Genomic DNA, 15,251 nt, shown 5'->3' with positions numbered 1-15,251 from the left:
CGTGTCCATGTCGCCCGAAGAAAAAATAAAATGTTTTGTTCCGCATCGCACCGCGCCATCCGTCTCGCCGCCTAGGCCTATCGCGCCGCTCGAAAGTCGTGGCATCGCCCACGCTGCCCGATACAAATGTTCGAGTCGCGCGCCGCCCAGCTCGCCGCCGCCGCCGGTCGCCCGGTGCACGCCGCGCGCGTTGCCGCTCGGCGACAAGGCTCGTGGCATGCATTATGCGTCGCCGGGTTATTGTTTTTGCGACTTACCGCCGGTCGCCGCCGCCGATCGCCTTAGACCAATGTCGTGGCCAGGCCGTTACTTTGACAAGGTAGTAAGAAGGCGATACTTATATGAAAATACTAGTACCTACCTTCTAGTATTTTCATATAAGTATCGTCTTCTATGTTTTATGTTTCATTCATCTGGCCACTTAGCTTATCTGGTACTGGTGTACAATAGTGAAAGTACATTTTATGGCAATAAATATTTTTGGTAAACATTATTCCTCATAAAACACTACCGTATTACATTGCTAAATAGTCGCTACTGCAAGTTATATTGTTACTATTTTTATTACTAAATTATGGAGCGGCTAATTTGTACGGATGACTTTAATAGCTGATTATAGAATAATATGTATTAAATATATATTAAAACGGGTCACTTACGTACGTAAGTCGCAAAACGCTAAAATATTAAAAATAATATATGTTATGCAAATAAAACCAACATATGGTGCACGGATAAAATCAAACAGAATAATAATAAAGTATATAATTTAATTGTAATAAGTATGTGATGTTTTTTGTACAATCTAGGTATAACTTTTTTAATCCATGGTCCCATATAAACAGCCCAAATGTAGGGCAACTTTTGTACCTAACAGTATTAAGCTATGTTTTTATTAAATAAGAATTTGTCCCTTAATGACTAGAGCTATATTTAGGTATAACAATGTCACTAAATGAAATTTTAAAATAAGTTGCTACCATTAATAGCACCTTTAAATATTGATCTGACAATTTTGACACAAATATAACGTAATCTCAGAATCATGATTTCATGATGTTATTAAGGTACAATACATAAAATACTAGAATTTATGCAAAATCAAACATTCAAGTAGCAAAAATCACAGAAAGCGCTTAGCTAAGTAAATAAAAAATATAATATATACACGATATCGTCGCTATACTTACTCAACCTCATATCTGCAACAATCATTTGATGGAAATGTCGCTTTTCTTTCATTCGGAATACGGGTGTTTTTGTCATCAAATGAGTGTTGCAGATACGAGGTTGAGTAAGTATAGCGGCGATATGTAAATCTGACAAAAAAAAAACAAAGCGGCATTGCCAATATGGTTAAACGACATGTTTAAAGTGTCTTATTCAATTATTAAAACATCTAAGGCTAACTACATCACATATATAACAACATGTACTTTTTGAAAGGTGATATGTACGGATACGAGCAAATAGAACACATAATCCGTCGGTTATTTTAGGGAAGTGTACGTAAAATCACTGCAAATATGCGTTCATGGAATGCCATTGATCTAATTTTATTTGTGTCTTTTGTACTTTAAAGCATGGCATAATAAAATTCTGTGCTGTATAAATGACCAACTACGCCGAAACTAGAGGCAGCGTATACGCAGTGATATGCCCTCAGTGTATCTACAGTGACAGTATTCAGAAATAGATACAGCAAATAAAAAACCGGCCAAGTGAGAGTCGGACTCGTGCACGAAGGGTTCCGTGCCATTACGCAAAAAACGGCAAAAAATCATGTTTGCTGTATGGGAGCCCCACTTAAATATTTATTTTATTCTGTTTTTAGTATTTGTTGTTATAGCGGCAACAGAAATACATCATCTATGAAAATTTCAACTGCCTTGCTATCACGGTTCATGAGATCAGAGACAGCCGACAGACAGACAGACGGACAGCGGAGTCTTAGTAATAGGGTCCCGTGTACGTCCATTGGGTACGGAACCTTAACAGGGTTTTAAAAAACAATAAAATCATAAAACGTTGCAACGAATTGAGAGCTTCTTCCTTTTTTGAAGTCGGTTAAAAACCTTTGTTTCATAGCAATGTATACTAGAACACGGTAATCTCATTTAACATAAGCCCGCAAACAGTGTGCTCTATCAATACTGAATACTGTATATGAATACTAGTTACTCATACTCAGAATACATGTTATTCAACCACTACACTAGCGTACCAATCCTAAAAGCACTACAATAGTTACTTGTTCTTATTTTTGTTGTACATTATGGCGAGTTGCTTCACGAGCGCTCGATCTCCATGGTCCCAGAGTTTCTTGGTCAACCCTCCGAGCGTGCCGTCCTCATCATTGTTCGTCCAATCCAGCAGCAACTTGTAGCGCGCCTGAAAAGAAAAGGATATTGAAAAGTAGTACAACGCTGTTCGCGAACTATTTGCGAAAGGATTATCGATAAGTGCTTGCATGCATTTTTAACCCCCGACGCAAAAATAGGGGTCTTATATATTTGACGCCAATAATGTCTGTCTGTGGCATTGTAGCTCTCAAACGGATTGACCGATTTCGATGCGGTTTTTTTTTACATGAAAGCGAGTTTTCTTGCGGTATTTCTTAGCTATGTTTGATAAAAATCGACCCAGCAGTTTGAAGAGAATCAGCATTTTTCAAAAATGATGTACTTAAGGTATTTTTGGCAAGAAATGGTTGAAAATCTTTACATAGGTTTTTTTTATTTTATTGTTATACCATATGGATTCGAGTTCACGTGGAGTGTACGTCTTACAATACTGCCTGCAAACCTACCTGCTAACTATAGATCGTGTCATTCACGAAGACGCGTGCCTTGACTCGTATTGTCATGTTACTAAAGGTTAGATTTGACATATCTGCGCGTCATCGTGAATGACACCAACTATAAAGCGATAAAGTAGGTACCTAATATAGGACGCGTGTACCCGGTTTACAGTCAGAAGCATTAAACTTTAATATACTTAATTTAGTTATTAGTATTAGGAATAGGCTAAATGAAATATATTTAAGTCTCATAGGGGTCATTATATACGCGTATGATTACACAAACATTATGCACTTATGCAATGATTACATAAATGTATTTAGCTCACGTGAATGCAAAACACAAGTCAATAGCTATCTCATGATCATGTCTTGCTTTATTATAAACAACTTTAATTTGCACAAAACAAGGTTGATATTCCAAGTTTCCCAACACCAAGTGGCGCTATAGTCAGTTTAGTGCGTCATCATCATCATCATTAGTGTCAATACGATACAAAACCAAGTTACCTAAAATAAATTAAATAAAACTCTAAATAACCATTCAGAATAGAGCAGAAACATCTTGCATTGCATATAAGTACATATTATCAATTGAAATATTGATGATTTTCATATTGTACTCTGGTCTGGTAGCTAAACTGTAAGGTATGGTGGATTTCAATGCTGGCCTGTTGGCAGCGAAACCTACATACATCATTGCAAAATCACAACATAAGAATAGAACATGCAAAACAGGAATTTATATATAACCAATTATGGTTCAAAATCAAGAAACATTTATAAAGGTTAACATGTCTTACCTCTGTGACCCCATAATCCCTTGTATTGATCTCCATGGTCTCAATCTTCCCCTTCAGGAAGCCTAGCGCTATGAACAGACCATACCAGTTCTTGCCCAAATTCCCCGATATCTGGTCCAAGTACTCATGTTGTATGGGCTGAAAATAAATAAATAAAATGGTTAAAATGAGTAAATACAACACATGATGGTATAACAGAGAAGAATCACATATATTCAAGCTATAATAGCACAAAGCAAAATAAAATCACATATTATTTTACTTTATGATAAGCCAGAAGCCCCAGAAGTCCCAGGAATAATAGGTACGTACATAAGTTGAATATTGAGGGCATACAATTTTAATTGATAATGAGAACACAATATATGATTTAAATATCACATATAATTGATTATTTCCAAAAAATTCTTATGTTATAATTAGAATGATTAATATTGTAATTCTTCAAAACAGCAAATTTAACAAGTAAGCGCATTTACATAGAGATCTTACAGATAAATGAAGCCAAATTACCTCTGGATTGCATAACTAATACTAAAAACTACTGCTAACATACATTTTTTTACACATTCTCTTAACCAGTCACTGCCAAGAACATGTATGTGTGTTCATTTTGTACTGGAAACAGGGCGCCCGGCACAAAGTGTTATTTTCGCAATTACTGATTTTAGAATTGACTTACTTTTTGCTTAGACTCCATGAGTAAAGTGATAAGATTACACTTTTCAACCTCCTCCTCTTCGGGGTCCATATTCTTAGTGGACGGTTTTGCTGAGCCCATATAATAGTCATCTCCCCAACGGACATCTTTGGAGTTCACTATGTTAATCACATTACCAGTTGCTGAAATATAAATTAAAAATAAATCAAAGGAATATCAGGGATTCCCGGGACAGATGGTTTGGTTTGACATGAATAGATGGTTTCCCATTTTAACCTACAAAAAGAAGCAGTAGCGTAGGGTGAACTAATCTAGCCATGGGCAAAGTCACATCTGCGAGGCCCTTTTCATTCACTGTTCCCGAAGGTCTCTCACCCCAGGCCCCCCTTGGGGCGCGAGACCGTTGGCGACGGCCTTCTTCGCCCACGCCTAGTGTACGAAGGCATCAACATTTCACATTCCTTTGTTTTACTGTTTACTTCAAACCTTACAGTATAGTTAAGGGGCTATTCATAAATTACGTCATTTCAAATTAGGGGGGGGGGGGTCTGGACATCGGATGACGGTAGCATGAAGTAGGAGGAAATGGGGTCATTTGAAGCATGATTTTTGGATGATTATAGGGGGGGGGGGGGGGTCAAAAATCGTCAAAAATCGATGACGTAATTTATGGACAGCCCCTAATAGTTACCAACATTGTGTGTTTACTATGCAGTCACTTTTCCTTTTCTCCTGTTTATAGGGTTTTCCTCCTTTAGTTTCCTCTTTGTAAAAGTCTTTCTTGGATTTCGATTTCTTATTTTTCTCTTTCTTCAAATCATCGTCCGGTTCCTCAATGACAATAACTTCAGGTTCTTCATTATTAGGGTCGTAGTTTTCATTGTTTTCCTCTGGAGGGGTATCCTGTTCTACTGGCCGATTCCTCGGTGGCCGCGGCACGGCGTCAGTTTTCAGATTCAGGAAAAAATCCTTCAATTTAGCACTCAAAGTATTCATTTTCAAAATCAGGACTTCTCAAACAAAGAAACTTTGGCGAGTAATGTTTGTCACCCTTGTTGAAGAGGATTGTTCAACATAAATAACACATTACTACAGATTGTATTGTTTATAACAAAATTCCAATAAATGTCGGATTTAAATAAGAACTTTCACATTTAGAACAATTAGAAACTTTATTTTGTTATCAAAGAACCATGCCATAAGAATACACTCAGACTGACGTATACAACTTTAAGTTGCCATATCAAAAGCTATAATTCCCCCACTCGTTTTTAAACAACAATACTGACATGGTACGAGATTAATGAGAGTAAATAATAAACCTGAATCTTAGGCTTTATTACGCTAAAACAAAACGATAGGAAAATGTTCAATGACAACGTCAAATTCATGACATATCTTCCCTCCTTAGTCCTGAACGTAGTCCGCAAAGAATATAATATGGTAGTCCGACAGATGGGAAGGGGGTCGTCGAGCTCGAGCCGAACGACGTGGCTCATTCGGAATAAAAGGGCTAGGAGTTGGCTCTGTGGTCACGTCTGGATGGAGCTCCGACATTTGGGGTCGTTTCAGTCGCGGGGTCAGAGGGCCCAGCAATGGGATCTGCAAGTACTTCATTTCCATGGAATTCAAAATCATGATTTGTTTCATTCTCTACACCGTGTATAGGAGTAGGATCATTTGTGTTAGACTCCGTTAGTGGCATTGCACCCCTGGGAGCGAGGTGGCGATTCGAAACTAGCATTTATTTGCCGTTTGATAATCTCACTGAACTATAGCTGGGATTTGCTTCTATTAAATCAACTTCTTCTACCAGGGGGTCGTACTTGCTTGCACGAATTAATTTTTTGAGGAGGACTTTGCCGGGCTGGCATAGATTGCCCCCACGAAGATCGTCGACAGTGGTTGAACATTCTCTCGTGCGGTGTCTTATTAGTCGAGATGCAAAGTAAAGATCGGATGCTATGTAACGCTTGTGTCATCACAGTCTCCCACATGGTAATAGGCAAGTTTTTGGTTTTCAAAGCAAGGCGAATTGTTTGCCATAGAGTGCCATTCAGGCGTTCGACCTGTCCATTTCCTTGAGGATTCTAAGGTGAGGATCTGCTTGTGGACACGCCCTTAGAGTGTAAAAAGTCTTTCATTTCAGTGGACATAAAAGAAGTCCCTTGATCCGTATGAATAGTTGCCGGGTATCCAAATACAGAAAATAGTTCGCTCAGGTGTTTTGTGACGGTTTCCGTGCTCATATCTGAACAAGCATACGCAAAAGGAAATCTGGAGTATTCGTCTATGATCGTCAAAATATACTTGTTTCGCGTTGCTGATGGTATTGGCCCTTTGAAGTCCATAGATAATCTCTCGAAAGGAGCGGTAGCTTTTATTAAAGTCCCGGTTGATTTGCTGAATCTGGGTTTGATTTCCGCACATATAGGGCATGATGATATGACTCTCTTTACATCATCACAACTAAATGGTAAATTTTTAGACCTAATCCAGTGTGTTAGCCGAGCCACACCCGGATGACAAAGTGACTGATGTAATTCCTTTAGACGGTCATCGGTTGACGCTGCGCAGCAAACTTGCCTTGACAGAGCGTCTGCTACAGTGTTTTGATTTCCTGGACGATATTTGATGTCAAATGTATAATTTGAAAGTTCTATTCTCCATCTCTGAATTTTATCATTCTTTATTTTACTGGCATGCCCTTGTAGCATATAAGCTACTGATTTTTGATCAGTTATGAGATAGAATATATATATAATTCGAAATTTCCGAACTTCGATTTTCTCGGGTATAGCCTGGGTATAGCCCTGTTGTGTTGACAAAGTTAATTCTAAAGTAGAGGTTTTATAACACTGGCAACAGTTTAATCATTCAATTCAATTATTTATCTTATCAGTCGTTTTAATTTTTTGTTAGAATTGCTATTAGTTTTTAACAATGTAACTTAATAATATTACTTAAAAATAACTCGACTACCTACATAACATTTCCATATTAATGCCATTAGGATATGACATCACGTGTTTATGACGTCACTGGACCGGGGAATTCCCTCTAACCACAGATATGAATATACACCCTTAGACCAGCGGTGGAACAAAAATGGGTTTTGATAACATTAAAGTTTTTTCTTTTTTGATATGTTATTGCATGCATGTTAAATAACATTTATGTAAAATATTAGAAAATTATAGGTGGAGCGTTCGGCCATATTTAAATATTTCAATTTTGCTAAATAACTATGTAAATATGAAATTAAAGTTACAAAAAACTGTAACATGTTCAATAACACTTTAATTTATTCACAATATTCGGTTTTTAGAAATCTGGAACAGCTGCTTTCTGGTGAACGTAAAAACATGAATTACTTTGTCAATAAAGAATTAAAGTAGCTGATATTATAAAATTACGATATTATCTATCAACTTAGTATACTTGTAAAAAATTAGAAATGTAGACAATGTGCTTGTCTAGATATTGATTTCTGGTTAAGCAGTATAGCCAATATTGAATTAAAGTTTGTAGAGTTAATATTACACGGTCATAATAAAGATCTTAGTTCCCACACAAAATATTAGAAATATAAAATCACGGCGACACTAAATACTGATACGTAAGTATGCATTCCGCGCTTATATTGAGTTACATTTCAAACGCGCGGCGTTTTCGCGCGCCGCGCTGTGCGCCGTGGCAGGAGGCAGCGATCGACGGTGGCGGGCTAGCGATTAGCGCGGTGCCCGTAAAAAATACGCAAAACGTTTATAAAATTATTATCAATGGTAAATAGTTATATTGTTAATAGTAGGTACACTAATGGAAACTTACCTACACTTATTTATTTCTATATGTACTAGGGATTGCCCGCGGTTTGGTTTACGTAGAATTCGTTATCGTGTTAAGTATAGAAATAATAGATACATTTGAAAATTATTTTAGGTGCATTGTCATACAGATAACCACCCTTGTTAAAGTATTCTTCAAATTCAATAGACAGGTGTCATTTCAATATAATTTTGCGTAATTTGGCGCTTTTAGGTTATAAATGACTAGCGACATATATTTTTTGTTTAAGAGCGATATCCGATATATATATCTCCGATAATATTTACTTTATCATTTAAATCAATTTCAAACTAACGTTATTCAATATTTATCATTTTAAAGTCAATTTTACCAACCAACTGAGCTTTACGAGTATACCTACGGAAACAACTCAAAATTTGCATCAAATTAAATGCCACTCTTCTTATCCGTTTCGAACAATCAAGAGGGCCTTTACGAGCTGATGTAGTGAAAATTTTATTTACTACGCTCGAGGTTCAACTTTACGAACCACTCGCTACGCTTGTGGTTCAATTTTAGAATGTTTCGCTTGTTTGGGTATCAATATTAGCATGATTAATCAACAAATTTTCCCCTTGTAAAACAAATAAATAAGGTAGGTGAGGTGCAGGCATATGAGGCCCGGCGGGTAACAAGGCCCAGCATTCAAAAATAGCAGTTGCTCCCTATTATTCTGAATTTGTACTTGTTGCTAAGAAGATCCACTGTCAGTGCAGGTAAAAAGGTCCAGTCCCGGGCCTTATTGAACGTATGAGATGAAATAATAGATTAAAATATTTTTAGATAATTTAGAATATTTTTAATCACTCATTAATAAGGCCGATTTGAAGAAACTTCTATGAAATGATGACTTATAAATAACACCTTCACTGCGTGGGCTGTCCAAATCGCTGCAGACTTTTCTTGGTCTAATTCTAATAATTTTTCACTTGCTTTATTGACCTAAAGACGTTTTAAAGAATCAAAAAGTCTAATAACATTTAGACACTTATACTTTTTAAAGGCAGTAACTACTTACTTATATAGGTAACTTTTTTTATTAATACATAGGTAGTTATTTACGATAGAAGTGCGAAAAATTGAAATTTTGCAACGAATGACGAATTTTAAAACACGGCCAAAGGGAGTGTTTTAATGTGCTTATTATAGCACCGGTGTCGTAATGTAGCACCAGGGCCCTATTTCACCAACGTGACATTGTTGCTGACGTCACAGGCATCCATGGGCTACGGTTATAGCTTACCATCGGACGGGCCTTATTCCTGTTTGTCACTATCATTGTATTATTAAAAAAAAACTTTATTATATCGGCAAAAAACAGGTATCTTTCTTGTTTATGATGATAATGATGACAATTGACACAAGATTTCAAAGAACTTTCGGTAATTCATGACAGCAAATGAGTTCTGTGTCGGAATTTCGTGACAACTGTCGTATTTCTTGTGACAATTGTCCAAGTCCCAGCCCCCCCTTTGCTACAGTCCAACCCGAAAGGCACCTTAGGTCGGCGCTTACGTCATTATTACCGGCGCCCTATTAACTAATGAAATGAAAATGAAATGAAAAATATTTATTTCGAGCAACTATGGACTCATACAGATTTGTTAGTAGACTTACGTTCCTAATGTTAGTACCTAATTAACTATTACAATATATATACACTGCTGGAAACATGCATTTCGCAGCAGTGTCTCATATACGGGCAGTCAAGTCTGTCCGCTATCACACACAGGATAGGGTTGGGGCTGGCCCGCACCCGGCGCACCAGGGATGTGCATCGTGCAAACTAATGCGGTGCTACGCGACGTAAGCGCCGACCGCCATATTCAACGTGGTTTGTCACATAGTACCCTGTAAAGGTATGATTCCAGGGATAAAAAATATGTTATAACGTTATCCAGCGTATAATGGAATTCATAAAAGTTTTTCTTTATAATTACTACAAGTAAATTTGTTCATATTTGCATATTATTAAAAAGGTAAATGAAAAGTAATTGAGTAATTTAATTACTAATTAATGTAATCACAATTGCAAATTACACAGAAAAATTAATTACATGTAATTAAATTTTATGTAATTAAATTACAAACATTTTAATTACATGTAATTAAATTACACGAGTAATTAATTACGCCCAACACTGGTTGGTGGCAAACAACCACACCGCTCGTCTGATGGTAAGCGGTTACCGTAGCCTATAAAGGCCTGTGACGTCAGTAACAGTGATGTCGACAAATGTCGCACCTGTCACGTTGGTGAAATAGGGCCCAGATGTACAGTAAAAATCATGTTAAAGGATAATACTAACTGTTACGAAGAAATATTTATACTGTAAAAAATTATCCCACCAAAAACATTTTCATGTAAAATGTTGCTAAGACGAAACCATAAGCCTAAGACTCGCACTGTTAAAAAGTTATCAGATCTCTTGTCGAGCCAAGCTTCAAACTCTACAAGCCCCTTCACTAACTCTACACCTTAGTCAAAATATGTGGCTTGGCTGTTTTGCTACCGCCACATGGGCATAAGGTGAAAAACTTATTATAATCATTATTTTTAGGGTTCCGTACCTCAAAAGGAATAAAACTGAACCCTTATAGGATCACTCGTGTGTCTGGCTGTCCGTCTGTCACAGCCTATTTGCTCCGAAACTACTGGACTAATAAGTTGAAACTTGTCTATAACCCAAAGACATACATGTAAAGTAAATATGTAATATAAATTTAAATAAAGGGGTCACTTTTGAGATGAATGATAAATAGAAGAAAAAAAACTATATCTTTGTTATATATCAAATGAAGGGGCTCATTTTAGAATTAGAATCTCAAATATATTTTTTTCATAATTTTAAAATAAATAGTTTAGAAGTTATTTAAGAAAACATGCAAAAAATTAACATTACCCTTATCTCCGAAACTACTGGGTCTTTTTATTATGAAAAAAATACACATATTAGCTCTTTACCTATAGATGACAGGAAAACCTATTAGAAATGTGGAGCTAAGCGTGAGCAGGCCTATGGAACTCTCTGCGCGAGCTCGGATTAATACCTACGAATCTGCTCCCGTTCACGGTAGAAAAGCAAGCCAGTTGGTTGCCACACGCGCTCACGTACGCACGTCACCGCGCGCCGCAGTGTCAATTTTTACGATAGTTACACGGACGGCGGGATTCGGGAAATGAATTAGAGATGCACTAGATAAGAAATATTAGGTCATTACCTATGAAATTGGCGTTTTGTCCGGAGAATTTCAACGAAACACGAATTTCCATACAATTAATTTTGCGGATATTTTTTTGATGGCTAATTCAAACCAAACAAAATTTTTCCAGTAATTTTTGACACCTTTAAGGTATGTTTTCAATATCTCCATTTCTTGAAAATTGGTACCATTAGAAAAATATAAGTAATTTTAATACTCGAACCGACAGCACATGAAAAGACCTATTTTCAAGGCTTAATTCTGAACACTTAACAATAAAAAATAACAATTAATTGTATGTAAAATCGTTGTTTATTGAGTGCACTGTAGTTTTATTGTAATTGTGTATGTACTTTTGTAAAAAAAAAAAACTAGGATCAGACTTATATCTATGAACAAAAACGCCAATTTCATAGGTAAGGACCTAATAGTAAAGATATCGAGGGGTGCGTGGTCAAACCCGATAAATCCAAATATTTTATCATTCAAATAAGAATTCTACGCATGTCACATATAGTTCTAATTTCAAAAACCCTTTTACTCGACTTATCGGGTTTGACCACGCACCCCTCGATATGTGACGTTCCACGGCAAAAGGTACCATTGCCCCGACTGAATATTGGAGTGGCGATAATAATAAGCGTAAGCGCCAGCCGCCATAAGGTTCCTTTTGCCGTGGAACGTCACATATCTTTACTATTTCATATCTAGTGAAGTCTAACGGCGCGATATCTTAAAGTTCGAATCGCGCGGGTAGTAGGTACCTACCTACTATTGAATTTCTTTAATTAAACATGTAATGTTTAATATGTGTGACAAATGTATAGATTTAGATATCTATCTATTTGAAATAGGTAGTAAATTTTTAATTTATTTTGGTAAATGTTTATTTTAACGACAGTAAGTTTACACCGGAAAGTGCCTACTCATTTTTGCTCTGGTTAACTTATAATTAATTACCTTTATTCATGGGGTTTATATTATTTTTCTTTACTATGTAACATTAATCTCTATCTGGTTTTAAATTACACGAAGTTTTAAAACTAATTCTTGCTGGGATTATTGCGCGGTTTATAAAACGGCGTAAACACTGCGGTTGCTGCAGGGACATATGACCTTTTAAAATGACTATTTCGCAAACACTAAAGCATAATCGGAATATTAGGTATAATTTAAGATTTAGCTTTCCTTTTATTTCACTCCTCTGTTTAAGTGGGTATTTATTTATCATTTCTAAGCGTCAGCAACCCTAGCGTTGTGCCGGTGCGCGCGGTGCGGGGAGCGGCGCGTTGAAGGTCACTCCATTGTATTTTTGTGTAGGTATCAAAACGGTAGGTACTTGCGTTTTGTTTGAGAGATAAGTATCAGTTCGTAAGAACTATTGTATAATCTGTGGCGTGAGTCGGACTTAAGTACTTAGTTTTTGATCCGATCCCTACGGGTTTTTAAAAGACATTTTACTCACTTTTCACTAAAAAAACATATTGTTAAAAATTGTGTAATGTACGGAACCCTTGGAACGCGAGTCCGACTTGCACTTGGGCGGTTTTTTTATTATACATACAATAGTTCTTGTAGAAACGAAACGGCCGAGCTACATACATACTAAGGCTACATACTAAGGTGTAGAGCTAGTGAAGTTAGGGCTTGTAGAGTTAGAAGCTTGGCAAGAGATCTGATAACTTTTTGACAGTGCGAGCCTTATGGTTTCGTCTGGGCAACATTTTACATCAAAATGTTTTTGGTGGGGTTTGGGTGGGAGTTGCTTATGACAATCTTCCATCCCCTAATTTAAAGGGTTGGGGGTGATTTACTATTAAAAATCCTGAAATAAGTATCTGGGGGCATCTGTTACACAATGTACTTCTTACTGATTCCCCATATAAACCCTTCACCCCGTAAGGGTAAACTTTGGGGTTGAAATCTGCCTTCAGCCCGTAAGGGTAAACTTTGAGATTGAAATCTATTCTATATCCTTCCCCATAACAATACCTATCTACATACCAAATTTCAACTAAATCGGTTCAGCGATTATTGATTCCCCATACAAGATTAAACCCCCTCATCATCCCTTTAAGGATTAAAAAATTCAAATTTTGAATTTATTTGTTGTTTGTGTACTAAAACTATCTTACATATCAAATTTCAGCTTCTTAGAGGACTTCAGGAAGTACCCTAAAGGTATTGATAATCATCAAGTGAGTGAGTCAGTGACGAAATCGAAGTTTTTAGATATGAATAAAATCTAAAGTATAAGAGCTATGCAATTGATATGCTTAATAAGTCCGAGAACTTTGTTTATCTAGTATAATCCAACCCCAAGTTATGAGGGTTCCAAAAAACGACGAAGCGCTTCGAGAAAAGGTAGATAGTGCCCTTGCGCTTTGCTCGTCTTGGCAGATGTTAATACATAATAATAATAAAGCTTTATGTTTAGTGACTTTAGTTACCTACTATTTTCGCGTAAATTAGACAATTTTTATATCTTTAGTTAATAAGGCCCAAAAGAATTATTTTTAACTTATTATAAATATCCTCTTGTTGTGAAGTACCAAATATTGTTATTTGTATATGTATAACTCTTAAGTTAAAAACAATAAAATCTGTTATTGTCTACTGTCAAAATTTTTTTTTTTTGCGGGATTAAGTAATACCCTGCTAGTGTTCAATAAGGCCCACAATAGGACTTTTATAAAAGGTATATTTTCCAAGAGTATCGTAATATTTTTATAACTATTTTGGTATAATGAAGAAACTTCAATAAATAAGATACCTATTTGAGTGAGTTTTTCATACTTAATACCCTGTTTATAAAAAAAAAAACATTTTAATTTAAAGTGGGCCGTATATAGGCATATACGGCCGACACGGAATATACAATAAGGTGAGGTCACTTACCTTATTGTATATTCAATATGTATACGTGTAATATTGAGCAGTTGGTTTATAATATACATAATATGATATTGACGTTGAATAGGACAGGACATGACAATAGGAACCAGAAATAGGTATAGTCGGTCAAACCAATTTGTCAGTAAATAAAAACAAAAAAACTATATTCATCCTTTTCTTTTGGGTGCTAGTACTATTGTAAGTCAAAGATAGTATGATGATTCTCTCTATGTTTGAAATGAGACAGTCCTTTGACAAACTATGGTAAAAAATAGTTGTGAATATCATGTACATTTTTATTACAATTTCGAAATTCAAATGTTCTTCCTAATCAACTCGGCCACTAAACTAACTGATAACTTGGTATCCGATCCGCTAACTCGGCGAATGAATCGCCAATTCGCCAACTCTCCGAGCCGAGTCAACGCTATCAAACTGCTACTAAGGCCATTCAAAGATAAACCTTAATTCGAGAGCCCGAAGGTTCTTATATGACAAACAATACATTATGACTTAAAACTTTATGGGAAACAAAGGGACCCCTTTAATTTCACGTAATGTCCGCATCTAATTTATATATGTCCACAGTAAACAAACAAATGAATGATAAGAAAAGACAGACAGTGCTGTGAGCGGCAGGTGGGGCGAGGCGAGGGGCGAGGTATAGGTAGGCTATGATAGGGTCTCGGGCACCGCGCCGGCGACACTGACGGACCAGCGCGGCGTATGTATGAATTTCGCGCCTTTTTAAATATATTTTACTATTACAATGCAAGCTACACACCGAAATTTCTTATTTTCCATAATATGGCTGCGTATATTATTTTATAGTAATAGACTTATTTTTACAGACTCTAATTCAATATTAGATATTATAGGACAAAAAACGCATATTAATTCTAAGGCATATATCTTATTCTTCTAAATTTTTAGCTTGCCTATTAACTTAAGAATTTAGATATGTTGTTGTGGATTTATTAAACTTTAATTCAATATCGACAAAATAATAAGCTAATTTGTAGTTTGACTAAGAAGCACG

General features: G+C 36.3%; 1 protein-coding gene across 1 annotated transcript; it reads right to left on the bottom strand.

Moving 5' to 3' along the window:
- Positions 1–753: 753 nt before the first annotated feature.
- On the bottom strand, positions 754–5,414 carry LOC134789836 (uncharacterized). The gene is made up of 4 exons (XM_063760498.1): positions 4,960–5,414; positions 4,286–4,446; positions 3,604–3,741; positions 754–2,391 (listed from the first exon to the last, which is right to left on the bottom strand). The coding sequence occupies exons 1-4, from the start codon at positions 5,258–5,260 to the stop codon at positions 2,248–2,250; spliced, it is 744 nt and encodes a 247-aa protein (XP_063616568.1). The 5' UTR covers positions 5,261–5,414; the 3' UTR covers positions 754–2,247.
- Positions 5,415–15,251: the final 9,837 nt, after the last annotated feature.

This window comes from Cydia splendana, chromosome 4, assembly GCF_910591565.1.
Source record: "Cydia splendana chromosome 4, ilCydSple1.2, whole genome shotgun sequence".
In the NCBI taxonomy this organism is placed as follows: domain Eukaryota; kingdom Metazoa; phylum Arthropoda; class Insecta; order Lepidoptera; family Tortricidae; genus Cydia; species Cydia splendana.
The sequence above is the reverse complement of the archived record's forward strand: the minus strand, read 5'-3'. Positions and strand labels throughout refer to the sequence as shown.

Bases quoted from the DNA above. Each gene is read 5' to 3' on its own strand.
- LOC134789836 (XM_063760498.1), bottom strand. From the start codon at position 5,260: ATGAATACTTTGAGTGCTAAATTGAAGGATTTTTTCCTGAATCTGAAA. The intron at 3,742-4,285 runs GTAAGTCAATTC...ATTTATTTTCAG, and splicing joins TCATGGAGTCTAAGCAAAAA to CCCATACAACATGAGTACTT. The intron at 2,392-3,603 runs GTAAGACATGTT...TTTTCTTTTCAG, and splicing joins GGGATTATGGGGTCACAGAG to GCGCGCTACAAGTTGCTGCT.